The sequence below is a fragment of the Bos grunniens genome, chromosome 5, assembly GCF_055505025.1.
Source record: "Bos grunniens cultivar Pamir isolate PY7600 chromosome 5, Bosgru_T2T1.0, whole genome shotgun sequence".
NCBI lineage: Eukaryota > Metazoa > Chordata > Mammalia > Artiodactyla > Bovidae > Bos > Bos grunniens.
Window position 1 is genome coordinate 104,923,555 of NC_141169.1, and position 26,136 is coordinate 104,949,690.

Consider the following 26,136-nt stretch of genomic DNA (forward strand, 5'->3'; position numbering starts at 1 on the left):
GCCGAAGGGAAGACGCGCGAGAATGGCAGTTGGACCGAGCCTGCCCGCTAGTGCTCCGCCCTCTGCCCGCCTCTTGACCATCGCCAATGAAAAGCGCTTCTAATGCAATCGATGGTCGAAAGAGCCAATCCCACTCCTCCAGGGCAAAGCGCACGTAGAACAGCGAGGTGGGCCCCGGAGTTTTGCTGCCGAGACTCTGGGACCCTACAGTGCATTCGCGTATCTTCTATTGAAGAGCAGAAACTGATGGTTGTTTAAACCAGTCAATCCCAGAAACTTTCCTGGGAGACCTGTCCAGTGGGAAAATTAAAGGGCAGCTGTAGTCTTGGTATTTGAAAAGGGGCTATCCAATGAGGCGGGGTTCGAGAGGGCTCGTGTTGAGTGATTGCTAACTACGTCGACCAATGAGGATTACTATCTTTCTGGCCTTAGAAAAAAAATGTTCGTAACTCCGTCTCCAGCGGGATATGTAAATAATAGCGTACTAACTCATGATTCTATTTTTTAATAAAATCACTTCATTTGAAACCGAAGGTCTCTTACGCGAAGATTAGCATCCCGCAAAATCTCACAACCGGCAGCCAGGTACGGAACAAAAGTCCCCTTAGCAAGGAGGCGTCACCCCGGCGAGTCAAGCCGCTGCCTATTGGCCCCACGGACCCATGATAGACGTTCAGGCAGCCCGATGGCTTCCTTCATTGGAGGCGGGACTCACAGGGACGGCCTATAGGAGCCGGCATCGATTCAGCCAATAGGGTCGGGGCAGGGGCGTGGCGGGAAGTTTGAAACTCAGCTTCGGGAGTTAAGGATTGAGCCACTTTGAACCCAGAGGTGGAATTGGGGCCCGGTAAGGGATTTGAGTAAATTAGTGAATAATTTAGAGGGCCCAGCAGGCCCTGAAGGAGTTGCCTTGTCTACTGTATTAGTCATCATCCCCTCAGAGACCTCTGGCCCGGCGGCCAGGCCGTTTCTCAGTGGGGAACGGGGGGAGATCGGGTGGTCTGGAGTCAAAGGTCGAACGTGGTCGCCGTAAGGGCTGAGACCTGAGTCATTTCTTGCAGGCATAACCTCCTCTCCTGGGCCGGGCCCTGCCCCATCCTATTTCTGCTGGTTACGATGGGCTCAGCTAAGAGCGTCCCAGTCACTCCAGCGCGGCCTCCGCCGCACAACAAGCTTCTGGCTCGAGTGGCGGACCCCCGTTCACCCAGCGCCGGCATCCTGCGCACTCCCATCCAGGTACACAGGGGTGGCATGGAGGAGGCAGCGAATCTGTCTCGGTTTCGGAGTCCCTAAGAGAGTCCTAATCTAAGAGAACTCTCCCTTCCCCCAGTACCCCTCGCCTTTGAGGCCTTATTTTCCATATTCTCAATCCCGGTGAAGTAGGCTGAATATCTGAGGGCCTTTGCAATTCCCGTCTGCAGTATGGATCTAAGGCTACAGACCTGGGAAGGGAGAGTTGAGGGCCCAGACTCGTTTTAGCCTTTGGTCCTGATAGGTAGAGAGCTCCCCACAGCCAAGCCTGCCAGCAGGGGAGCAGGTGGAGGGACATAAGCTGGTCCAGGACTCAGATCCCCGCTCCCCTACCCTTGGCATTGCACGGACACCTATGAAGACGAGCGGAGGTAAGTGTTGGGCCCAATGCTGTCATCCTCCTGCTTTGAACCCACGTCTTTGTTTTCTCAACACTTTGCTGTCTCTCAATGACTTCTGTTCTCCCAATCCCTCACTGACCAGGGCGTGAATCCTAAGGCCCATGTATCCCTTCCTCCTTGCTGAATGATTTGTGACAGATGGTCACTATCTCATGTCACTTCTCCCCTCCCCAGATCCCCCAAGTCCACTGGTGAAACAACTGAGTGATGTATTTGAGACCGAAGACCCCAAATTAAGCCTTCCCCCCGAAGCTATTCTGCCCCTAGAGACACCTTCATCTCCTCGACTGGACTTGCCTCTGGGCACCCAGGTTTCTGTTGAAGACCAGGTGCCTCCTGGGAGCCAGACTGAGCTCCCTGCTGAGCAGGTGTTTGCCAAGGAGAAAACAGGACATGCCTCAGAAACGCCTGTGGCCAGCCAGGTCTCAGACAAGCCCTTGCGAGACCCCGAGACTCCTCGATCTTCAGGTACAGAATCTAAGGGCACAGGATGGGGAAGAGCACTCTGGGATAACGTCCACAGATGGACAGAGGAGGAATAACCTGAAAGCCCATAACCTTGGCTGCTTGTTTTAATTCCTTACTCACTTGAGTTTCTATGTGTGTGTGCCTGTGCGTGTATGTGTGTGTGTGTTAATTATGTCGTGTCTGACTTTTTTCGACCCTGTGGACTGTAGCCTGCTGGGCTCCTCTGTCCATGGGATTCTCCAGGCAAGATACTGGAGTGGTTGCCATGCCCTCCTCCAAGGGATCGTCCTGACCCAGGGATCAAACTCGTGTCTCTTGTGTCTCCTGCACAGGTTCTAAGCGCAGCAGGCGGAAAGCAAACAGCAAAGTGCCAGGGAGGTCTCCTCTCACCGTCCTGCAGGATGACAACTCCCCCGGGGCTCTGACCCCACGACAGGTAAAGGGCGAGCGGGTGAAAGCTGTTACTAGGAAATCCAGAGTAATGATGGGGGCCTTTTCCCCACCCAGTCTTCTCTCCCCGAACAGCCTCCTGCCCTCCCTCACCTTGCCCTATGCCTTTTGCAGGGTAAGCAGCCTTCCCTGAGTGAAAACTTTAGGGAGCTAAAGGAAGGGGCCGTTCTGGGAACTGGACGACTTCTGAAAACTGGAGGACGAGCATGGGAGCAAGGCCAGGGTCATGACAAGGAAAACCGGCACTTCCCTTTGGTGGAGAACTAGACCGTGCATGGCCCCAGCACCAGACTCCCCAAGAGCCTGGCCGTGTTCTGGGTCCTCCCACCCCTTCTTGCCCTGGGAGACTGGAAAGGTTCGTTCTCTTAACTCCCCCTAAACTGCCAACCCTGGGACTCAGAGCTTCGTTGGTTTTCTTTGTGTCTGATGTACTTCTGTATATTAAAGCAAGTGATTTTAAGTTATATTTTTAAGTGTTATGCCTAAACTGTGCACTGGGCCTCCTGTCTGCAGAAAGCCTGGAGGGGGCTTGTGTTCCCTGGCCTGACTGTCCCCATGCTGGCACCTCCAAGCCTCATCTACACACCTCCCCTAAATCCCAGGGTTCCCCAGGGTGCTGACCTTGGCCCTTTCCTCTTGCTGTCCCTGGATATTTACTTCTGGGGCCTTTTTTTTTTAAATTGGAGTGTAGTTGCTTTACACTGCTGTGTCAGTTTCTGCTGTGCAACAAAGTGAATCAGCCATACATATACATATATCCCCTCTTCCTTGGATTTTCTTACAATTTAAGTCACCACAGAGCACTGAGTGGAGTTCCCTGTGCTATACAGTAGGTTCTCATTAGTTATCCATTTTAACATTGCTGTTGTTGCTGTTGTTCAGTCGCTAACTCAAGTCTGACTCTTTGCGATCCCATGGACTGCAGCACTCCAGGCTTCCCTGTCCTTTGCTGTTTACTGGAATTTGCTCAAACTCATGTCCGTTGAGTCGGTGATGCCATTCTACCATCTCATCCTCTGTCGTTGCCTTTTCCTCCTACCTTCAATCTTTTCCAGCATCAAGGAAAGTAAGTCAGCTCTTCACATCAGGTGGCCAAAGTATTGGAGCTTCAACTTCAGCCATCAGTCCTTTCAACGAATATTCAGGGTTGATTTCCTTTAGGATTGACTGGTTTGATCCTATACACAATAGTGTATATATGTCAATCCCAATCTCCCAATTCATCCCACCACCACCCCTTCCCCCCATTTCTGGGGCTTCAACTGTCCATCACCCAATTTCTGGTAACACCCAGGTCTCTGTACCTAACCCTCACCTTCATCCGGCTGCCCCAGAGGCACTTCAGAGTCAACTTGTCTGAAGCTGAATGTGTGCTCTTCCCCCAGAGTTACTCCTCCTCCCCTCACCGGGTGAATGACAGCACTCTCCACCTGGTTGCCAAGCCCTAACCTTGGCCATCATCTCAAATCTTCCCCTCCGAATATCCCATATCCTAGCCCTGGGTCACTTCCTCCTGGTGATTCCATATCTTCCTCTCTTTCCCGTCCCTTCCCTCCCTACTCTGTCCTGCCACTCCTGCATGTCTTGCCACCTGCCTCCTGCCTTGTTTACCTCCATTCCCTCGGGGCTCCCCCCGCCCCCACTTCATCCCTCTACACTACTATGAGGGCGATGTTCCCAAGAAGCATCACTGATTATTACTACTCTGCTCGAAACTCTTGAGTTGTTCCCCATTGCCTATAGCTTTCTATAGACCTTTTGTAATCTGATTCCTTCTCAACATAAACTTTCTGTGCAAACACACTTGTACACACCAAAGGCAGGCGGTGTTGAGCTGTCGTGCAGATCCCACCCCACCCCAGCCACCTTCTCCTCCTGACCCATCTCAGGCGTTGGCCCTGAGGCTTGAATTTCTGCCCCCACTCTCCCTTCTGCCTGCAGCTATCTGGTACCCAACCTCTATCACCACACTTGTAATACTGCATTACTTGAGTGGGACCTGTGTCTTTCCGGAAGAGGAGAGGGTGGGAGACAAACATCACACACATACAAGGCGCTACACTTTATTGCAGGTGCTTGAGGAGAGGCAAGAAGGCAGACAAAGGAGAAAGCGTGGGGGCCAGGACCCCAGCTGTGTCAGAGCCATAGTCACGGGGCCGAGCACCCTGTGCCAACCAGGTCTAGACCAAGGTGGTAGCTCTGGGGAAGGAATCCTAGGGCCTGCGGCCTCAGACACGAAGCCTGCTAGGCCTGCCAAGTTAGGGTTAGGGAGGGGTGGGGGTCCATTGTCCTTGCTCACGAAGGGAGAAGCTGTCAGAACCATGGAGAGGGGAGGCCTGGGAGGAGATGGGGCAGTTTCCCTGCCCGTCACGAGTCCCTGATGCTGCCTCCCAAAGGCACGCTCCCCATACTCCCCACTGCCCTCAAAGGGGGAAAGCTGGGGTGTAGAAGAGAAAAGCTCAAAGAAACCTTAAACTGGGCAGGACAGGGGCAGCTGAGTGAGTGTCTTCATGGCCTTTTACATCCCCTTGTCCAGCCTCCTCAGTTCCAGATTTTGAGGAAGCTGTCCCAGGAACCGGTGGCCACAGCCATCCCATCAGCTGTGACCCCCAGGCAGCTGACCCTGTTGTCATGGCCAGAGAGGATGCCTTAAGAAAAAGGGAGAGGAGTCAGCCTGGCGGGTGTTAGGGAGCCGGGGTTAGAGGTTAGGGGGGTGGGGCATCTGACTAAATGAGGAAAGCGGATTAGTCCTAAGAGGCGGGGTTTCCCTGGAGGCCAATCTCCCCTCCAGGATCTGGGGTGGGTGAGGGACAGGAGGGTTAGACATGTGTCAGCTGCTGAGAGAAAAGCAAGGGCACCTTGACGGGGGAGGAGGGCTTCCAAATGGAGACTGAGGCCCTGAGACGAGTGACTCGGCCAAGGGCACTCGGACAGTAAGCAGTGGAATTAAGGTCTGGATCCTGACTCTCTGGCCAGTGTTCTCTTCCCTGGGCACCCAGCCTCTCCCAAGAGAGGAAGCCACACTATCCGATTCAACTTCAGACCAGGCCAGTCCCAGAGAAGCACCCAGGGTGGGGTCAGGGCCCTCAAGTCACATCCCATCCCCTGGACTCTTGTCACTGCAAAATCCCCAAGGTGGCCCTTCCCTTCCGTGGAGGCCCCTGAAACCCAGCCCTGACTGGACGGCCCAGGTCTACAGGTCTGGGGGTGACCGGAAGGAGCTCCTCTGGCGGGGAGCAGCTGCAGCAGTGAGCCGTGGCGAAGGGCCACTTAGAGCAACTTCGCTTTGAGAGGAGATGGTTCTGGACTGGGAACCAAAGGGACTGGCTCTAGGGGCAGAGCTCAGAGTCAGCCAGTAATGAGGGAGCAGCAGTGAGAGGGTGCCCACAGGGGAGCCCACGTGGCCACGGTGGGCGGGCTCTTACCCACGCGCTCGCACTTCATGGAGTCCCACACATTGCAGTTGAAGTCGTCGTAGCCCGCGAAGAGCAGGCGGCCGCTGAGCGAGAAGGCCACAGACGTGATGCCGCAGATGATGCTCTCGTGGGCGTAGGTGGTCAGCTCCTGGTCGGCCCGCAAGTCAAACAGGCGGCAGGAGGCATCGTCTGAGCCCGTGCAGATGGCCTCTCCATTGGGGAAGAACTGCAGATACAGGTGGCCGGGGTCGGGGTGGGGGGTTGGTGAGGGTCAGGACTCAGACCTGGGCAGCACTCGACCTCTCCTGCCCTCTCCCTGCTCCAGGCCAGTTCCCTCGGCCTCTCTGGCTCCTGCTCCATCCCTTCTGTGGCCTGCCAGCTGCAGCCGGGCTCCCTACACCCTCCCTGGCTCCACAGTACTGCCACACGGCAGGGGACAGCACGGGGCTGAGGGTGGGTGGGCAGCGTGCCCACGGTCACATTGTCAGAAGGGTGGAGGCTGTCCCAGACGCCAGCATCTCCAGGCCCTGGATCCGTGTGTCAGCACAGGACCAAGTACACAAGCATATCCTGAATCTCAGCCTCAGGAAACGTCTCATAACCCGACGGAGGGAAAGTCCACAGAAAACTGGCCTGTGCTCGTCCCAAGTGTCAATGTCACCAAAGACAGGAAAAGGGCAAAAAAGGTTTCCAGTTTAAAAGAAACTGAAAAGACAAGGCAAGGAAATGCGACACATGTTCGTGGACAGAGGAAACATTGCTATTTTGGAGGTAACTGGTGAAATTGGAATACAGCCTGTAGACTAGTATTGCATCAATTTAGACTTCCTGATTTTGAGAATTCGACTGCCAGGAATTCCCTAGTGGTCTGGGCGTTAGGACTCTGCTCCTCCACTGCAGGGGGCGTGGGGGACTAAGATCCTGCAAGTCATGCGGCAATAAAATAAAAATACAAATCACAACATAATAATAGAAGCTTATAAAAGTTAAAAAAAAAAAGAATTGGACTATGACTATGGAAGAGAATGGCCTTGATTTTAGGAAGTGTATATTGAAGTGTGTATATGCTAAGTCACTTCAGTAGTGTCCAACTTTGCCACCCAAGGAACCATAGCCCACCAGGCTCCTCTTTCCATGGGATTCTCCAGGCAAGAATACTGGAGTGGGTTGCCACTTCCTTCTCCAATACACTGAAGTATTCAAGGGCTAAAGGAGGGTGAGGTCTGCAACTTATTGTCAAAGAACCCAGGGAAAAAATTAATAACCAAGAGTATTTATACCTACATTAAGATGGGTGTGTGTCTGTGTGTCTGTCCATCCCTCCCTCCCTCCCTCTACAGAGAGGGAACCAAAAAGCCTATGTGGCAAAGAGGTGACAGTGACTATGGGTGAAGGGCAGACGGGAACTGTTTCTGTTATTCTTGCAACTTTTCTGTGGGTGAAATTATTTTAAAGTGAAAAGTCAGAAGGAAAGGGGCAGCGGGAACTGTTTCTGTTATTCTTGCAACTTTTCTGTGGGTGAAATTATTTTAAAGTGAAAAGTCAGAAGGAAAGGGGCAGGGGGCCGTGGGAGGGGATGAAGGCTGAGTTGGGGGTGGGGTGGGGAGGTGGTCCCCAGAGGGCACTGAAGCACAGGGGGGGCTCACGCAGATAGCGTTGATGTCCGACTCGTGGCCAGTGAAAGTCTGCCGGCAGGTCCCCTCCCGCACGTCCCAGAGCTTGGCGCTGGCATCACAGGCCCCCGAGATGAAGAGTCTGAAGTCAGGGGACACGGCCAGGCTCATGCAGTCCCCCGTGTGCCCCACAAACACAGTCTTCTGCTGCCCAGTCTCGATGTCCCACAGGGCACTGCAGGGTGGGGGGACACGCTGTCACCCAGAGAGGCCAGCACAGAGGCGCCTCCCCAGCCATCGCACCCACGGGCGCCCGGGCCTCACCACGTGGTGTCCCCGGAGCTGGTCACGATGTTGTTGTCGTCCAGGAAACGGCAGCAGGAGAGATAACCTAGGTCAAGGGGTGGAGGCGGTTAGGACAGGGCCCTGGCTGCCAGGCACAACCCGCAGGTACCCTCTGCCTCTCGCTCACCTGTGTGAGCCGACAGCTCCCGGCTGACCTTGACGTTGCCCTCCCGGGATTTGAGGCTGTAGATGGAACACATGTTGTCCAGCCCCCCACAGGCCACGAAGTTCCCTGACGGGGCGTAGGCACAGGTCATGACCCAGGAGGAGCGCAGCGGGATGGCGTGGACCTGCAGGGGTGGGGTAGCAGGGGCCTGGGCTGAGCTCCCAGGTGGGGGGCACAGGAAGGGCGTGGGATGCCCCCAGGAAGGCGGGTGACAGCGGGGCCGTGGGCTGGCCTGGTACCTTGTTGGTGGTGTATGTGTCCCACACGATCAGCTTTCCATCTTGCGAGGCGCTTACCAACAGCCTGGGCAGAGGAGAGACACACGTGTCTCCCAACCCTCCTTTTCTGCCCGTCTCCCCCTAACCCACCCCCACCCCCTGGCCCAGGCCTCTTAAGCCTCACTTAGAGTCGGTGGCCCAGTGCATGGCGTAGATCTTGGCCAGGTGTCCCCTTAAGGTCCGCCGTGTCCGCATCTGCACGCGTCCCACGACTTCGAGGCCAGACACCAGCTGCAGGAAGTTAGTTAGCTCAGTTGCTCAGTTGTGTCCAACTATTTGCGACCCCATGGACTGTAGCCCGCCATGCTCCCCTGTCCATGGAACTCTCCAGGCAAGAATACTGGAGTGGGTTGCCATTCCCTTCTCCGGGGGATCTTCCCCACACAGGAACTGAATCCACATCTCCTGCATTGCAGGTAGATTCTTTACCATCTGAGCCACCAGGGAAGCTGAAAGGGGGTGTCAGAAGTCAGGAGGAGTGGACCTCCCTGTGCGTGGTTAGGACTCTGTGCTCCAAATGCAGGCACCATGGGTTCAATCCCTGGTTGGGGAACTAGGATCCTACACGCCACACAGCACAGATAAAAATAAAGAAATCAGGGTGAGCAGGGTGCATGCCTACACGTCAGCGTCTGAGCCAGGATTGTGTGTGAGCTTCTGTTCCATGCCCAGCTTGAAGTTGGGCCTCCAGCCCGACTGAGGGCTGAGAAGTGTAGAGACAGACATGGGCAAGGCCAGGGTGTGTGGCTAAGGGTTTAACCACCACCTCTCCTGGGTGGAGGCGAAGGGGAAGGGGGGTTCCATCACGTAAACACCCCCACCTTGACCAATTCACACTGCCAATGTGAGTCCACCATATATGGACTTGGGATGATATGCACATGTTTGGTCGAACCCAGCCGCTAGGAGCCTGCCCTCACCCGTGGCGGCTGCTCGGCCAGGGCTAAGTGGTATCCAGAGCAGCACCATGGCACTGAACTGCACCCTCCTGAAACTTGGGGTCCTATGCCCCTGAGGCTCCTTTGACCTTCTAGACGTTAGACTGGGGCTCCAGAGTCAAAAGACCTGACTTGCCATTTATTTGCTTTGTTATCTCAGGCAAGTTACTTAACCTCTCTGAGCCCCCTTTTCCATCTGTAAAATGAAGGAAGTTTTTAGCACCAGACTTATGGAGTTGTCAGGAAAATTAAATGAAATTATGTATTTAAGCAACTTAGCCCAGTGCCTGGCTCATGTTCAGTAAATGTTTACCCTTATTATTAACATTTAATTCAATCTAAGATGGCACCAGCTCCAAGAAGAACCATTCTTTTATGGATCACTAAGAAAGAAAAAGTGCTACCGATTATAACTGTAACGATCATTGTTGGGTGCATCTCAATTTCCAGGATGTCAAAATGTGGGGGGAAAATGCATCCAGGACTGAAAAAGTGCACTATCAGTCAGCTCGTAATTAAGAGTCTTGTCTGGGCTTTTCTCAGTGGTAAAGAATCCACCTGCACACACAGGACATGCAGGTTCAATCCCTGGATTGGGAAGATCCCCTGGAGAAGGAAATGGCAGTATTCTTGCCTGGAGAGTGCCATGGACAAAGGAGCCTCGCTGGCTACAGTCCACAGGGTCGCAAAAGAGTCAGACAGGACTGAGCGACTAAACAACAACAACTAGTCTCCAAGGCTTCTGGTTTAACAGCCCTAGTCCTCTTCATCCTGGCCAGCCAGCCAGGAGGGGTTGGCGCTCTTGTTTTGTGGATGAGGACAGCGTCTGCCTCCCTGGTCTCCTACTCCGGGCCTGGCCCATAGCAGACCTCACAAAATGTTGAATGAATTAATTCATGTCGTTCCTCATTCCAAGGACGCACTGTACTGGAGCTTGGACGCCAAGCTGTGGCTGGTCAGGGGGCTCCCACGCCATCCCCTCCCTTCCATCCCTCCCTTCTGGCCCTGTCGGGGGGTGGCGGGGGCTCACCTCTGCCAGGGTAGTGTCGGCACAGGCTTTCCTGGCATCCTGAGGGGGAAAGCAGACATGGGCGTGGGTAGGGGCAGGGTGTGTGCGCGGGTGTCTAGGTGGGTGGGTTTGTGGCTCTAGGGTTTTGAGGGGTGGGGGGTACATCTCAAATCTGAGCTCCAAGTTCAGGAAGTCTCTGGCCACTTCCAGGTCAGGGATCTCTGAGATGTCAGTCAGGGTGAAGCCAGCCCTTCCCCCGGGAGCCACCCTCGGTTCCTGGTTTTCCCATGTCCCCTGGTGGGATGGAGGGTTGTGGGGTTACTGCGATCTGCTTCTTGAGCTGCTCCGCTTCCTGCCGCAACTGTTCCATCTCCCCCATGGTGGACGGCTTGAGGGGTGGCTCCTTAGTCTCCTGCCGGGGACACAGGGTGTGTGTAGGGGGACCCGCACCAGGCCACATTTGTGTTCCTCATGTCCACACCAGACTCCTCATGGGGGGCTGGAGCCCCCTCCCCACATTGGGCCAGGACTGGGTGGTCTGCACCGCCTCCCCTGCCAGCCCCTCCACATCTGGAGTCCCGGGCCTCCCCCACACCCCCCGCAGCCCCCAGCCCCAGAAGGCAGAGCCAGGCCAGCCCCTCTTACTTGGGCTCTGACTTTAAGCTTCCAGCTCTGGTCCCCAGGCGCCTCCTGGCTCCCTCAGCTGCGACACCCGCCCGTCACCTGCCCCGGCTCTGCTGCCAGAGGAGCTGGCCTGGCCTGGCCCCACTTGGCGGGGGGTGCGGGGGGGTGCAGACAGGGAAGGGTAGGGCCAATGACGACTGTCAGGCAAATGAAATCAGCTGGCGGGTGGCAGCGGGTGGCGGTGGTGGGGGCAGAGGATAGGGAGGGAGGTGTGTGGCTTGTAGAGGGCCTAGGCCCAGCCCAGGGAGGGTGGGAGCAGGAGTGTGGGGCTACAGCGGGGCACAGCGCCACCCGCCCCCCCCCCCCCCCCGCACCCGCAACAAGCCCTGGAGGGAGGAGGGATGGGATGCTTCCCTGGCCAGTCCCTCTCCAGGCAGAGAGCAGAGCATCAGGCCCCATGGGATTAGAGCAAAGCTGTGAGGATTAAGGGTTGGGTCTGGGAGGGGGCAAAGGAGCAGCCCGACCATGCTCCAGGGTCCCCCCACAGGCCTGGCCCCTCATCGCATGGTGATGATCCTCACCATCAGGGCCTACCTAGCAACCAGCCCAGGAGCCAGAGAGCGAGCGGGAGAGATGGCCCATTGTCAACACCCCAAGTAGTGCTCCCGAGCTCAGGGTGGTGGGGAAGAGGGCTATGGTGGCCGTGGGGAGGTACAGGCAGGAGCTGAGATTAGAAGGCACTGATCTGGATAATCCTTCTTCAGGACAAACCCCAACCAGCTGCCCCCGGGGGCTGATCCCGGGGGGTTGGGAGGAGGAGACCCAAAGAGGAGGAACGGATGGGCCTGGCCCAGCCTTGGGTGCAGAGGACGGCAGTGGAGAGCAAGCCCATGCGCTGCTCGCATCTGGTGTTGGGTCCTCACGACTCGTGGGACTCTGCTGGGGCCGTGAAGGCAAGAAGCAAAGGGATCAGGCTGCCCTAGGTCTCAGCCAAGCTCAGAGAGGGAAGACGCTGGCTTAGAGTAAGAGGCCCGGGAGCAGCTGTCAGGGGTCAGGGTTCATTTGCATAAGGGAGGCAGGTGGTTGAGATTTTCCTGACAAATCACGGGCTGGAGGGGCCCATCTCCGGGAGGCCCAGGATACCTGTCTCCTGCCAGGCCAGCCACAGCGTCTCCCACCTCCAACCACCATGGAAACCACGATACACTTGACTGGCCCCAGCAGAGGGATGGTCAGGATCTTTATTGACAGGCTGAGGAAGGCAGGCGGGGGCGACCCTCTCTCTCATCTTCCTCATTTACAGCACCCGCTCGGGCCCTACCCCCTGCCAGTTCTTTCCACTTCGGCCTTGCCCATCTTCTGTCTGTCCTAGGCCTGGAGGTCCATCCTGGCTGGGCCCAGGCCAGTCCCCAGGCCAGTCCCCAGGCTAAGTCTGTAAAGGGTCCTCTGAGTTCAGGGTTGCACGGCCCTGGTGATCCCCAAGATGGCAGGGTACAGGGATGGAGGGCTCGCTGTACTGCGGTGGTCACACGGGGGCTTCCCAAAGGTCCCCGGCATTAAGGCAGACCCTCCACAAGTCAAGTGGCCATATCCCCAAGGATCTGGGCCAGCCCCCTCACAACTCCTCTCGAATGCGAGGCGGCTTCCCAGCCTTGTCCTGGAGCCGCGGAAGCCTGCGGCTGGGGGGTTCTGGGCCGGGGTCCCTGCTGGCCACATCTTCTCCTTCATTCTTCTCTGGCCCCCGCAGCAGCTCTTTGGCTTCCATCCACTCCTGGAGAGTGAGGAGGAGGGTCGAGGCTGATTTCCCCCCACCGGCATCCGCCCTCTCCCAGGACTCTCCCTGGGTCATCTCAGCCCCGCCCCTCGCCCGCCAGGGTGCCAAGCCCCACCGCCTGCTCACCTGCTCCCTGTGCTCAGGGGCCCAGGTGTGCCACAGTGCCAGGGCACAGCGCCGCCCGCGTGTCACGGCCCACACACCGTGGGGATTCTCCACGCCTGAGCTGAAGGCCACGAGGCGGCCGCAGCGAGGACGAACCTGTGCCTGGGGTTGGGGGGGTGGATGGCAGATTCAGCTCCAGGGAGAGGTCTTCAGAGACCTTGACCCTGACTCCCTGGAGCAGGACGGCGTTGGGGCTCAGACAGTGGAAGCTTTCTTGCCCACTGCGTCCCCTCCGTAGTTCAGGGACTATCTTGGGGCAAGTGGCAACCAGGCCTCCACTTGGGAGCACTGAATGCCAGACTGGAGGCTGGAGGAGTTGGAGGCAAAAGGAGAAGGGACTCTGTCTGCCCCTGTGCCCTGCTTCTCCTGCCCACCCTCTGCCCAACCAGACTCTGGGTTCTGGGCATCAGGGTCTTGGGGACATTTTCCACCCCAGAGAGGGATTGGATGATGGGGAGCTGGTGGTGGTGAGCAGAGAAGAAGCTAAACGGATAAGGCAGAGCAATGCACAATGAAAAATCACTGCTCCGGTCCTTCTGCTGGTCCTAGACCTGAGCTTCTACCTGGAGTAGAGGCTTAGAGTCCTGTGCTTCAGCCGCCCTCCTTTATTTATTTATTTTTGAGTTTTTTTTATTATTTATTTAGTTATTTATTATTTATTTATTTGGCTGTACTGGGTTTTAGTTACAACACACGGGATTTTTCAGTTGCAGCATGCAGAATCTAGTTCCCCGACCAGGGATCGAAGCAGGGCCTCCTGCATTGGGGGCACAGAGTCTCAGCCACAGGACCAACCAGGGAAGTCCCTCACCTGCCCTCCTATAGGAAGTGAGGTGATCACTGAAGGCAGGGCCTGGAGGGGCCCCTCGGAGGTCTCCTGGGAGGGGCTAGGAGAGCCCCTGAACAGACAAGAGTGGGGAGATGCTGCAGAAGCCGGAAAGGAGAGGGTTGACTCAATGAACGTAAGTTTAAGCAAACTCCGGGAGATAGTGAAGGACAGGGAAGCCTGGCCTGCTGCAGTCCATGGCGTCACAAAGAGTCGGACACAACTTGGCGACTAAACAACAACAACAAAGGTGGCCCCTGCCGTTTCCCAGCATTTGCTTCTGGGCACCCTCTGTTTTGAATCCCCAGCCTATGGCTGGGCTCCCTGCTCCCCTCCCCGCCCCGCCCTGCCCCGCTTCCCATCAGTTACCGTGACTGTGAGGGCGTTGGGCTCCGTGAAGAACAGGTCCCCGCCCTGGAAGTCATCGTTGAGGTAGAGGAGTCCACTGGGGAGAGAGGAAGACAGGAGGCAGGCAGTGAGACCCCAGCCAGGCACCCCGCCCAACCCCTGGAGGGCCGCCCACCTGTAGTCTCGGTAGGTGTAGGCTGGGGGCTCCCGCCAGCACTCCCCAGTGTCAGGGTCCAGGACACAGTTGTCGGCGTGCACCGGGTGGCTCAGGTCCATGCGCTGCGCCTGCTCCCCTGGGAAGCCAAGGGCCTGGTGGGCGCCCACCCACACCCACCCTACAGATCCAGGGTCACAGCTGAGCCCCCGCTGGGCAGGGGAGTCAGTCCTCCTGCAGTGAAGATGGAAACCCACACAGCAGGGGTACTGAGGGTGCGCAGGGCCCTGAGGGGCCCTGAGGTGGGGGGCCCTGGCGGTTACCTTCTATGGCGCTCCGGCACACCAGGTGGGTGAAAGAGAGATGCAGGGGCCGGTCGGGGGAGAAGTAGGCCTGGGTTAGGCTCCGCACCCGCTCGCTCACCTCCAGGAGCAGCTGGGCACCCTGACTGCCCACCGCCCCAGCCCGGGCCAGCTGCGGCAGAGAATAAAGGGTGGGGAAGGGGAGATGTGGCAAGGCTGGTCCCAGCCCCTACCCCACCTCCACTGCACTCCACCCACGGTTTGGGGCTTGCAGCTGCCCATCAACCCAGCCCAGACCGCTCTTTCCATTGTCTCTGTGACAGCAACCTGGGTCCCTCAGTGGGGAGCCCCCTCCATCAGTCCTGGGCCAAGAACTCCTCTGAGTCCCAGAAGAGCCCTCCACAGGCAGAGAGACCAGCCCTCTTCTCCAGTTCCGTGTCTCCTCTTACCTGTGCGGCCTTGAGCACCGTGAGCCCCTCAAAGCGTTCGTGGGGGGTGTGTGGGGAGCGGCGACCCCGATAGCCAGACCTGGCTCCAGCCTCAGCTGCATCCTAAGCAGAGAGGGAGTTGGCTGTGGGGTCACCCTGCCCAGACCTGGGCTACCGCCCACCTCACAGGGCTACACAGCCCTCCCTCCAACCAGCCAGTCCCTGGAAGAGGCTGGAAACTCCTGCGGTTCTCTGAGCTGCTGCCCCTTCCAGAGAATGACTAACTCCATGTCTGAGTGGTCACTCCTGGTAAACATCTGGAACCCCACTGGCCAAGGGGACTGTGCATAGGACTCTGGAGGGCTTCCTACAGTGGGGAAGGGCCTCCGGGAGGTCAGGACAGCAGGGAAAGGGGCAGGAAGGGCTCAAACGCTCGTTCTGACGGGCTGAGAACAGAGGAGTCTTTCTGGAGCAAGACCCTGGCCAGAGGTTTGACAGTTGGGCCGGGTCTTTGCGGACCTGAAGTGGGGACGTGGCACCAGCCAACACATCTCTCTCCCATCCCTTCTCACCTGACACACTCTTGGAGAATGTGGGAACCCTTGATGCTGACTCCAAATTCCCCAGCTGCCTCCACAACTCTCATCACCCTTTACTGACACCTCTTCAGTCTGCTTTTTCTTTCTTTTTTCTATTCAGTCTGCTTTTTGAAGCTCAAAGTACCACTGTCTAGTTACCCCATACATAAGCCTCATCTCTGAGAGGCCATTTAAGCCTCTCAGAGCTTTCATTTCAAGCTTTCATTCATTCATCCATCCATTCAGTAGGCATTGAGCCCCATGTGCCAGGCACTGTTCTGGGCACTGGGGACTCAACTGTGAACACGAAAAGTCCCTGCTACTATGGGCTTCATATTTTGAGATAAACAAACCAAGTCAATTCAGACAGTGATGTATCACATGGAAAATTAAAGCAGAGTTACAACCTTGCAAGCGCCCTGGCAGAGGTTAGGGGATAGCTGATACTGGGGAGTTCCCCTTGAGTTCATTCTTCATCACTCACATAGATTTCCTCTGAGGCGCTAGTGATAAAGAACTCGCCTGCCAATGCAGGAGACATAAGAGATGTAGGTTCAGTCCCTGGGTCAGGAAGATCCCCTGGAGGAGGAAATGGCAACCCACTCCAGTATTCTTGCCTGGACAACCCCATGGACAAAGGAGCCTAGTGGCTCCATGGGGTCCCAAAAGGTTGGACAAGACTGAGCACCCCCACATACACACATTGATTTAGTCCTTAAATTCTCTTTCTTTGAGTTTCTAAATATTTCTCATCTGTCCTCTGCCTTGAAATGAGACCTATCCTAGGGCTGTCACCCCTAAGCTCCTCACTTCCCTGTTCCATTGCATTCTCTGTGCTGCCACTAGAGGGCGCTCCCGGTCCTATAGGACGAAGTCTCCAGACCCTGCACTTTGGAGTTCTGCAGAAGACAACAATCCACACCTCCTTAAATCCTTCAGTAAACTGTCCACCATCTACAAAGAGAGCCCAAACTCCTTGGCAGGGTACAGAGGTCCTCACCCATCTCTCAACCCGCGCCTCCTCCCCATTCCTGCCCCTGGATAATACACAGCCTGATGATAATAGCAACAGCTCATACTGAGTATTTGCACATTCTTCCAAGAGCTTTACCATGTACTGACTCATTTAATCCTCATAACAGCCCTACAACAAAACCACTGTGTTTAGCCCTGTTTTGTAGAGGAGGAAACGAGGCTCACAGATGTTGAAATACATGGCCCAAGACCACACAGGTAATTCCTGCTGGGCATGCCCATGCTCTGAACTCCTGTGCTCCACTCCAGTTCCCAAACCCCGCCCCCTCATTTTTCTTCCCGGCAGCCTGATTTTCCTCCCTTCTCTATCTGGTTGTTGTTGCTGTTGTTCAGTCGCTCAGTCCAGTCTGACTCTTTGCAGCCCCATGGACTGCAGCACGCCAGGCTTCCCTGTCCTTCACTATCTCCCAGAGTTTGCTCAAAGTCATGTTCATTGAGTCGGTGATGCCATCCAACCATCTTGTCCTCTGTTGTCCCCTTCTCCTCCTGCCTTCAATCTTTCCCAGCATCGGGGTCTTTTCCAGTGAGTCAGTTCTTCGGATCAGGTGGCCAAAGTATTGGAGCTTTAGCTTCAGCAACAGTCCTTCCAATGAATATCCAGGACTAACTTCTTTTAGGATTGACTGGTTGGATCAACTCTACACTTTCACTCTACTCTTTCACCTTGAAGTCCAAGGGACTCTCAGGAGTCTTCTCCAGCACCACAGTTCAAAAGCATCAATACTTCAGTGCTCAGCCTTCTTTATGGTCCAACTTTCACATCCATACATGACTACTGCAAAAACCATAGCTTTGACTAGACCGACCTTTGCTGGCAAAGTAATGTCTCTGCTTTTTTAATATGCCACCTAGGTTTGTCATAGCTTTTCCTCCAAGGAGCATCTTTTAATTTCATGGCTGCAGTCACCATCTGCAGTGATTTGGGAGCCCAAGAAAATAAAGTCTGTCACTGTTTCCATTGTTTCCCCATCTATTTGCCATGAGGTGATGGGACCAGATGCCGTGATCTTCATTTTCTGAATGTTGAGTTTTAAGCCAGCTTTTTCACTCTACTCTTTCATCATCATAAGGGGCTCTTTATTTTTTTAATATTTTATTTACTTATTTATTTTACTGAGCTGGGTCTTAGTTGCAACACTCAGGATCTTTCATTGCCGCACATGAACTCTTATTTGCAGCAGGGATAGAACCCGGTCCCCCTGCACTGGGAGCACGAAGTCTTAGCCATTGGACCACCAGGGAAGTCCCCATAAGAGGCTCTTTAGTTACTCTTTGCTTTTTGCCGTAAGGGTTGTGTCACTGGCATATCTGAGGTTATTGATATTTCTCCCGACAATCTTGATTCTGGCTTGTGCTTCATCCATCCCGCCATTTCACATGATGCACTCTGCAAAGAAGTTAAATAAGCAGGGTGACAATATACACCCTTGATGTACTCCTTTCCCGATTTTGAACCAGTCCATTGTTCCACGTCTGGTTCTAAATTTTGCTTCTGGACCTGCATACAGGTTTCTCAGGAGGCAGGTGAGGTGGTCTGGTGTTCTCATCTCTTTAAGAATTTTCCACAGTGTGCTGTTGTTTCTCCACAGTCAAAGGCTTTAGCATAACCAACGAAGCAGAAGTAGATGTTTTTCTGGAATTCTCTTGCTTTTTCTATGATCCAACGGATGTTGGCAACTCATGCTGTCTGGTTAACTCATGCTTAAGATGAAGCTCAAATGCCACCCCTTCCAGAAATTCTTCTGTGACTTTCATCTTGGTGCTTCTAATTGGATGAGTACATCTTTTATCAAACTCACCACCTGCTGTGATTATGTCTCCATGCCTGATGCCTTCTCTGTACACTGAGTTCCCAAATGTACATTCTGTGTTTATCTGCCTCTCCCTGGAACCTGGGTACTTCCAGTACACACCAGGGACTCACAGAGGAACAAACCCAGAGTGAGACTGAAGTTTCATATATTGGCAGACTCAACCTGGTGAATACAGATCATTTAGCCCCATCTAGGAGAGACGTGATGATGGAGAAGCAGCCTGTGTGTGTGCAGAGCCAATAACTAAGCTCTCAGCCAACAAAGGCATCTTCACCTGCACACCCACCCTTTTTGATGCATTTACGGTTTTTGTTTTGTTCTTCCTATCAGTTTCTAGCAAACTTCTGTAAAATGTCCAGCCCATGACAGCTATGCCATGTCAGCTTAGTCGCCCAGTCATGTCCAACTCTTTGCTACACTTTGGACTGTAATCCACCAGGCTTCTCTGTCCATGGGATTCTCCACGCAAGAATACTGGAGTGGGGTGCCACTTCCTCCTCCAGGGGCTTTTTCCAAGGATTGACCCTGCACCTCCCGTGTCTTCTGCATTGCAGGTGGATTCTTTACCGGCTGAGCTGTCATTGGGGAAGCCCCATGTTCGTTAAGTTGAGAGGAAAAGGAACTTGTCCTCTGGAGGGAGAGAACCTCAGCAGTCCCCACTGGAGGGTCTGAGAGGGCAGGGGAGTGGGGAGGGTGGCGAGGGGGGGACAGGCCAAGAGCAAGGGGGCAGGCAGCTGTGCCTGAGGCTCCTCCAGTAGCACTGTGCCACCTCCTTACAGGTCCTCTCACCTTGGCCAGCTGCAGCAGCACCCCACACTCGGCCGGGGTGAGCAGCCCGTCCAGCACGGCTCGCTCCGACCCGTTCAGCTGCCTCGCGTCCTGGGTCAGGGTTACTCCCTCCATGAGGAGGACATCTGCGGGGGAGGGACAGGGCAGGGGGTTGATGGTCCCCCGAGGGCAGACCCAGCCCCTTCCAGGCTCCTGCCTCCTGCTGTCCCAGGAACTCACCCTTCCAGTGAGTCAGGGGCTTCGGTTGTGGAGGCTCATCGTCCCACGGCCTCTTCTCCTGATCCTCTCTCAGGGGTGAGAAACATGCTCAGTGAACACAGGCCAGTCCAGACCCATCTTCTCAGACCCCGCCTCCCAGGACTCCTCCCCTTACCTTCCACCCAGGCCACGCCCCTCCTACCGCAAGGCACCTCCTACCTGAGCTTTTCTCTGAGGGCCTCAGGGATGAAGGCAGCTGGGGTCCAGGGGTCCTGGGATGGTCAGGAAAAGAACCATCACCTGCCAAGTCCACCTCTGAGTCCTTGATGGTAGACCATGGGCTACCATACTAAAGTCCTCCTGCTTCCAGAGGGGAAGGTGGAGATGGGGAAGCCCTGGACTCATTGTCAGGAGCCATGGGCACTGGGCCAAACACCGCAATAATAATAACAACAACTTACAAAGCACTGTTTGCCAGGTGCTTTTTTAAGAGTTTTATATGTGTGTTAGTCGCTCAGTCGTGTCCGACTCTGCAACCCCATGGACTGTAGCCTGCCAGATTCCTCTGTCCATGGGATTCTCCAGGCAAGAACACTGGAGTGGGTTGCCACTCCCTTCCTCAGGGGATCTTCCCCACCCAGAGATGGAACCCGAGTCTCTTGCGTTGCAGGCAAATGCTTTACCATCTGAGCCACCGGGGAAGAGCTTTCTATACAGATGTGGAGTTTATCATTTAAAGTTTACAATAGTCTTATCAAACAGGTTGTATTAATGTGCCCATTTTGCAGTTGAGGGCTCTGAGACACAAAGACATAAAGTAACATGCCCAAGGTCACACAGCCCATAAAGACACGATTGGGATTTAAGCGACGGTGCCCAAACAGACTTGTCCGTTAGGGGACAGGGCGATGTCTGCAAACATCTCTGATGGCCGTGACTCAGGGATGCTAGCGACACCTACCGGGCAGAGTAGGGACAGCCCCTTTTCTCCCAGTTAGGAAATACCGGCTTCAAAAACAGCAAGATAGCAAGAAGGCTGGGGGAGCCTGCCTGACGCTGGAGCACTAGGAAGAATAATCTCTGCCTTTCAGTTTCCCCTCAAAACTACCACAGAAAGAAGAGTACGAAAACCAGCAGCAGACTTTCCTGTACTTCGTAGCAAGTGACACGGCTTCAACAGAGCTGTAAGTATGGTGCTCCCATTTTACAGGGAAGTTGAGGCCGAGCGAGCGAAGGTCCAGAGCTTGTCTGCGGCAGAGAGACCAACACCTAGGCCTGTGTGATCCCAAAGCTGCCTGTGACCCTGGGGCACAGAGTCCTCTCCAAGCCTCATGGGGTTGTGGAGAAATGAGACGTGCTGTTGAGGAGGGACGTGGCACCTCCCGTAGGGCACTGCTGCTGTCCCCCTCCTGGGGGCGGCCAGGGGGAGAAGCGGGGTCACTCACGGGATCCTTGAAGCTGGCCCCCAGGTGCTCCACGGCATAGTACAGCTGTCTCTTCTCCCCCAGGGATCGAAGGACGAAGCGCTGGATGTCCTGGGGACAGCAGGAGTGGACAGCGGGAGGGGGAGAGTTAAGGCTGGAAGAGAGCAGGGCAGCCCACAGGCTCCCCAACCCTGGTCCTGCCGCTCTGTCCAACCCTCCTCCCTTGGCAGTTAGGGTCTCCGAGCTCAGACTGGGGGTTGTGTGTGTGTGTGTGTACACACACGTGCCCACTTGTGCACAGGTTGGGGCAAGCAGGGGTGAGTTTAAGGGAAGAAGGCTGGCTTGGACTCAGAAGTAGAGCCAGGGGACTTCCCTGGTGGTCCAGCAGTTAAGACTTTGCCTTCTGATACAGGGAGTGAGGATTCAGTTCCTAGTTGGGAAACTCAGATCTCACATGCCTTGCAGCCAAAATGCAAAAATCATAAAATAGAAACAAGACTGTAACAAATTCAATAAAGGCTTAAAAAAGAAAAAACTGTCCACATTAAAAAAAAAATCTTAACAACAACAAAAAATCTGCCTGCCAATGAGGAGACACAGGTTCCATCCAAAGCCCATGCAGCAATCAGCACAGCCAAAATAAATAAATAAACAAACAAACAACCCAGTTCAGTTCAGTTGCTCAGTCATGTCCAACTCTTTGTGATGCCATGGACTGCAGCCCGCCAGGCTTCCTTGTCTGTCACCAACCCCCGGACCCTGCTCAGACTTATGTCCACTGAGTCAGTGATGCCATCTAACCATCTTGTCCTCTGTCATCCCCTTCTCCTCCTGCCTTCAATCCTTCACAGCATCAGGGTCTTTTCCAGTGAGTCAGTTCTTTGAATCAGGTGGCCAAGGTATTGGAGCTTCAGCTTCAGCATCAGTCCTTCCAATGACTATCCAGGACTAACTTCTTTTAGGATTGACTGGTTGGATCTCCTTGCAGTCCAAGGGACTCTCAGGAGTCTTCTCCAGCATCACAGTTCGAAAGCATCAATTCTTCGGTGTTCAGCTTTGTTCATGGTCCAACTTCCAAAACCATACATGACTACTGGAAAAACCATAACTTTGACTATACGGGAGGGCTTCCCTGATAGCTCAGTTGGTAAAGAATCCACCTGCAATGCAGGAGACCTGGTTTTGATCCCTGGGTTAAGAAGATCCCCTGGATAAGGGAAAGGCTACCACTCCAGTATTCTGGCCTGGAGAATTCCATGGACTGTACAGTCAGTGGGGTCGCAAAGAGTGGGACACAATTAAGTGATTCACTTTCACTTCACTTTGACTATGTGAACCATTGTCAGTAATGTTTCTGCTAAAAAAAGAAACCACCTTCCAATGCAGAGGACATGGGTTCGATCCCTGGTCAGGGAACTAAGATCCCCCAAGCGGCAGGGCAACTAAGCCCACACACTGCAACAAGAGAAGGCGTGCACCAACTGGAGAAAACCAATGTGCCAAGGAGATGAGCCTGTGGGCCACATGAAGACCAAGTGCAGCTGAAATAAGTTAAGAAAAAAAGAAAGATAGCCTGAAGTGGGGAGCAGGGAGTGGAGACAAGGCCAGATGCTGGACTTGGGGTCGCCTTTGGCCAGAATGGGGGGGTGGGTCCAGGTGACTTTTCCACTGTATTTGTCTGATTTAGGACGACCTCACAGGGTGAGCTGGAGAAGGGAATGGCCACCTACTCCAGTGTTATTGCCCTGGAAATCCCATGGACAGAGGAGCCTGGTGGGCTACAGTCCATGGGGTCCCAAAGAGTCAGACATGACTGAGCAACTTAGCACACATCAACAGGGTAAGTGAGTAGGGGGTACCTCTCTGGGCCCGAGGCCAGGTCTTGGCTCCCCCAGCTGGGCCTGGTACCGGTCCAGAGCTGTCTTGGCAGCCTCATCCTCCGGGTAGAAGAGCAGGAAGCTCAGGACATTCTCCATAGCCTGGGACAGATTCCCCACTGGGGACAGAGCAACAGCTTGGGGGTGCAGCCCAGAGACCAAGCACCCCAGTCATCCCTGGGCAGGGCCAAGAGCCAGGGGACAGAGGCAGAGCAGAAAAAGGTGGTCTCCCAGTGACCCATCCCACCCGGCAGACAGGCTCATCCATTGCTTCTTTCCAAAGCTTCCTGGAACATACCTGGGCTGTATGGGCAGAGTTCAGAGGGGAGGAAGAGAGGAGAGAAGAAAGGAAAGTGAGAAGCAGCGAGGACAGAAGGAGCCCTGTGACCCAGCTCCCAAGCTTCCCACAATGGACAGCCAGAGTCCTCCGAGGTTATGGTCCCCAGGGAGTCCCGACCTACTCAGATGCAGAGATAGATGGAAGGATGGAGAGGTGGACCTCCGGGTACCATCAGAGACAGGCCTTCATTCTCCGGGTCCCAGCCCCAGTCCACCCACCTGGGGCTCACCCTTCCCCCGCACTGACCCTGAGCGTGGGCCTCGTGCAGCCGCCTCAGCTGGGTGGGAAGGAAGTCTGGAACAGGGAGGCTGCGACCAGGACGTGTGGCCACATCCCCCACACAGCGCTGCCGGCATTGCAGGACACGGGTCCAGTGCCCTGTGGGGGACACAAGGGGGATTCAGCTAGTGATATACCTCCCCCCGCCCCACCACACCGTGATCCCTGCCCCCCACACTCCAGCCCCTTACCTGCGATGGCCTCATACAGGCCCCCCTGGCTCCCGGTCCCCTCCTCCTCCTCTGCCTCCCTCTCCTGTTCCTCCGGCCCCTCACAGCCAGCTCGGCAGCTCTCCACTTGGGCCAGGCTCTCCTGCAGGGCCTCCTCCAGCCAGGGCAGTGCCAGGCCTGCCTCCTGGCGCCCAAGATGTTCCAGGCCGGTGTCAAAGGCTGCCTGTTGGGGAGGGGAGAGGTCAGTCACCCAAGATCCTGGGGGCAGGGGTGGAGGGTGCCAAGATAGATTGGGAGACAGAAAGAAGGGGAGGGGCATTGGCCTCACTGGGGGCCTGGACTCCAGGTCTCAGGTCACCTTGGGGAATACAGGGAAGGCCTGAGAATCCGAATGTTAGCACATGAGACTGCGAATCTCAGGAAGAAAACTAGGTCCCAGAGAGGGACCCTCCCATCAGGGTCACAGAGGACATACCCGGATTTCTTGATGCCCAGTACAGTGTACAGCCGGGCGAGGCCTATGTATCCCATCAGTCAAAGGCTGGGGGGGTGGGCTGGGGTCAAGCTGAGGGTCTCACCCAGTATGGGGGCGTCTCCAGGTCCCGGAAGCTCTGGGGCCTAACCCCTGACATCCGTCTGTACTTAGCCATGTCCTCCCGCATCTGCAGGTGTGCTGGGTTTGCCACAAAGAAGGTATGCGCAGCGGCTGCTGCCAAGTCCAGCTTCTTCAGCTGAGGCACAGGAGGGATGGGGGAGTCAGCCCCCAGGGTAGGGGTGTCAGAGTCTGCCCCTCCCCAACATCCCCACCCTAGCCTTCTGGAAGACTGGTAGGTGAAAGCTGCCCACTACCCAACCTCCAGACCCCCAGTAAGTGGGGACTCTCAGGAGTCTGGTAGCCACCGAAAGGGGGTCTCAAAGACTGGAGTGGGTGGGGTGTGGGCAGAGGGACCTCACTGGAGAGACAAGGCAGAAGTGATGGCCACGCAAGGTGGGTATGTAGGGGTGACCCTAGCCGCCAGCAAAAGCCGCAGGTCTCTAGGACCCTGAGCTGAGGTGTGTGTGACCGGCGCCCCCCTTCCCCGGCCACGTAGGCGTTAGTAGGCAACAGCTACCACACCGGTAGCTGGGCAGGGTCCCACGACCGACCGGACACCAGAGCCCTCAACCTTGCCCACCTGCTCTCTCTTTCCCAAAGCTCCCTCCTGCCCCAAGCGAAGGCTCGCGCTCACCCGCTACCCGCCCCCCAGTTCCCTCTCTCCAGCTGCGTCTCTCGCCCCTGTCTCCGCCCCCCTTCATTCCTGGGAAGAGGCGCTGTCACTCCACGTAGGTCTCAGTAAGACTTCCTAGAACTCCAGGCCCCTGCCCTCCATCTTCGGTCGGCTTCCACCCCCTTCCAACTTTGCTCCCACCCTCCCGAGGCCGTGCCCCACTCTGTAGGTACTGGTCCCGGTTTGCCAGGACCGACTCCAAAGGCGAGGTCTTGACCACACAGCCGCACCCGAGTCCCGGCGTTTGCTCGCCGCCCCTTCCTGGAAGCTGGAGGAGGACCCCGGGCCTGGGCCGGGCCACGCACCTGGTAGTAAGCCCTCTGCAGGTAGTTGTAGGGCTCCCGCCGGCGGAAGGCGTCCCGGACCGCGCTCCCCACCCGGAGCCGCGCCGCGCCCCCGGGGCCCAGCCTCCGCGCCCCGCACTGGGTCAGGCACTCGGCGCGCCGCAGCGCCGCGCGGAGGAGCAGCGGCTCCCAGGCCCCCGGCCCGGAGTCGGGCCCCGGGGCGGCGGGGAGCGAGACCCCCGGCTCGGCCGCGCAGTGCGCCCCGCAATCCCGCCGCACGCGGCCCAGCGCCGCCCGGCTCCGCAGCGCTTCCCGCAGCAGCGCCACCGCCGGCGCCCAGGCCCCCGCCGCGTAGGCGCGCAGCCCGTCTGCGTAGAGCAAGTCGGGGGCCTGGGGAGGCGCCCCTGGGCATGGCGGGGCCAGGCCGGGGGGCTCGGGGGACCCCGGGGGAGGCAGGAGCAACAGGAGCAGCAGCCACCGGAGGGGCCGGAGCATCGTGCCAGAGCCGCCGGCCGGCTGCAGGAGGGAACTGCGGGAGCCGAGAGCGAGAGGGAGGAAAAGGGGAAAGGAAGAGGGAGGGGAAAGGAAGGAGGGATGGGGAGGAGGGAGGGGAGAAGGGAGGAGCGCCGCCGGGAGCTGATGCGCCCGAGCCCCAGCCCGGAGAGGCCGGGGTGAGAGAGAGACTGGAGTCAGAGGACGCCCGCGGCTGCGGCAGAACGTGGAGAACGTGGGCTTTAGGTCAAGCTGGGTGGCGTCCAGCGAGAAACAGACGGTGGAGAGAACAGGGCAGAAGCCGGACCTGGAGCAGGCCTGAGGAGCCTCTTAGGACCCCTGACTCCAAACTCGGGGGCCCATCCTACGGGAATCGCTATGATGGACTGGGCTCCCCTCCACTCTGGGCCCAGGAAAAGGAGGGTGGAAGCCTCCCGCACACCCACCCACACTTGTAGAAGAAAAAGAGCTTTAGAATGCTGCAGGGCGGAGGGTAAACTCCAGGCCTGACACCAAGTCTGCTCAAACGTTTTCCTGCCCAGAAAGTGGGCGCATACACATTTGGGAAAAGGAGGAGAGCTGAGGCATGCAATGTGGCCCGCCAGGCTCCTCTGTCCATGGGATTCTCCAGG

General features: G+C 56.2%; 3 protein-coding genes across 8 annotated transcripts; 1 reads left to right on the forward strand and 2 right to left on the reverse strand.

Moving 5' to 3' along the window:
* Positions 1-87: 87 nt before the first annotated feature.
* Positions 88-3,034, forward strand: CDCA3 (cell division cycle associated 3). Of its 4 annotated transcripts, none has more exons than XM_086402181.1 (7): positions 177-441; positions 535-585; positions 1,062-1,236; positions 1,496-1,622; positions 1,827-2,120; positions 2,453-2,556; positions 2,685-3,034. In XM_086402181.1, coding segments are annotated over exons 1-7 (906 nt in total). In that variant the 5' UTR covers positions 177-439; the 3' UTR covers positions 2,838-3,034. The 4 variants fall into 4 exon arrangements, with proteins under 4 accessions (XP_086258310.1, XP_086258307.1, XP_086258309.1 ...); XM_086402183.1 differs by having other exon boundaries at positions 177-328; XM_086402184.1 differs by lacking the exons at positions 177-441; positions 535-585 and adding an exon at positions 88-167.
* Positions 3,035-4,617: 1,583 nt separating this feature from the next.
* GNB3 (G protein subunit beta 3) lies at positions 4,618-11,120 on the reverse strand. 2 transcript variants are annotated; one of them, XM_086402179.1, is made up of 10 exons: positions 10,981-11,120; positions 10,658-10,747; positions 10,357-10,395; positions 8,513-8,619; positions 8,350-8,413; positions 8,072-8,234; positions 7,924-7,990; positions 7,633-7,834; positions 5,996-6,212; positions 4,618-5,218 (listed from the first exon to the last, which is right to left on the reverse strand). In XM_086402179.1, the coding sequence occupies exons 2-10, from the start codon at positions 10,712-10,714 to the stop codon at positions 5,112-5,114; spliced, it is 1,023 nt and encodes a 340-aa protein (XP_086258305.1). In that variant the 5' UTR covers positions 10,715-10,747; positions 10,981-11,120; the 3' UTR covers positions 4,618-5,111. The 2 variants fall into 2 exon arrangements, with proteins under 2 accessions (XP_086258305.1, XP_086258306.1); XM_086402180.1 differs by lacking the exons at positions 10,658-10,747; positions 10,981-11,120 and having other exon boundaries at positions 10,357-10,653.
* Positions 11,121-12,171: 1,051 nt separating this feature from the next.
* Positions 12,172-25,579, reverse strand: P3H3 (prolyl 3-hydroxylase 3). 2 transcript variants are annotated; one of them, XM_086402156.1, is made up of 15 exons: positions 25,034-25,579; positions 24,039-24,191; positions 23,482-23,683; positions 23,258-23,389; positions 22,654-22,790; positions 20,816-20,905; positions 19,590-19,642; positions 19,392-19,459; positions 19,173-19,297; positions 14,978-15,079; positions 14,550-14,700; positions 14,248-14,365; positions 14,094-14,169; positions 12,860-13,000; positions 12,172-12,730 (listed from the first exon to the last, which is right to left on the reverse strand). In XM_086402156.1, exons 1-15 carry the CDS (start codon positions 25,505-25,507, stop codon positions 12,575-12,577), a joined length of 2,178 nt encoding a protein of 725 aa, XP_086258282.1. In that variant the 5' UTR covers positions 25,508-25,579; the 3' UTR covers positions 12,172-12,574. The 2 variants fall into 2 exon arrangements, with proteins under 2 accessions (XP_086258282.1, XP_086258283.1); XM_086402157.1 differs by lacking the exons at positions 19,173-19,297; positions 19,392-19,459; positions 19,590-19,642.
* Positions 25,580-26,136: the final 557 nt, after the last annotated feature.

Coding starts and splice junctions, on each gene's coding strand:
- CDCA3 (XM_086402184.1), top strand. CDS start 103: ATGCAATCGATGGTCGAAAGAGCCAATCCCACTCCTCCAGGGCAAAGC. Junction 1,237..1,495: donor TCCTGCGCACTCCCATCCAG/GTACACAGGGGT, acceptor TGGTCCTGATAG/GTAGAGAGCTCCCCACAGCC. Junction 1,623..1,826: donor ACCTATGAAGACGAGCGGAG/GTAAGTGTTGGG, acceptor TCCCCTCCCCAG/ATCCCCCAAGTCCACTGGTG.
- GNB3 (XM_086402180.1), bottom strand. CDS start 10,500: ATGTACCCCCCACCCCTCAAAACCCTAGAGCCACAAACCCACCCACCT. Junction 8,235..8,349: donor ACACATACACCACCAACAAG/GTACCAGGCCAG, acceptor CCACCCCTGCAG/GTCCACGCCATCCCGCTGCG. Junction 7,835..7,923: donor AGCTCCGGGGACACCACGTG/GTGAGGCCCGGG, acceptor CCCACCCTGCAG/TGCCCTGTGGGACATCGAGA.
- P3H3 (XM_086402156.1), bottom strand. CDS start 25,507: ATGCTCCGGCCCCTCCGGTGGCTGCTGCTCCTGTTGCTCCTGCCTCCC. Junction 14,701..14,977: donor CGGTGCTCAAGGCCGCACAG/GTAAGAGGAGAC, acceptor TCTCTGCCGCAG/CTGGCCCGGGCTGGGGCGGT. Junction 13,001..14,093: donor CCAACGCCCTCACAGTCACG/GTAACTGATGGG, acceptor CCCCAACCCCAG/GCACAGGTTCGTCCTCGCTG.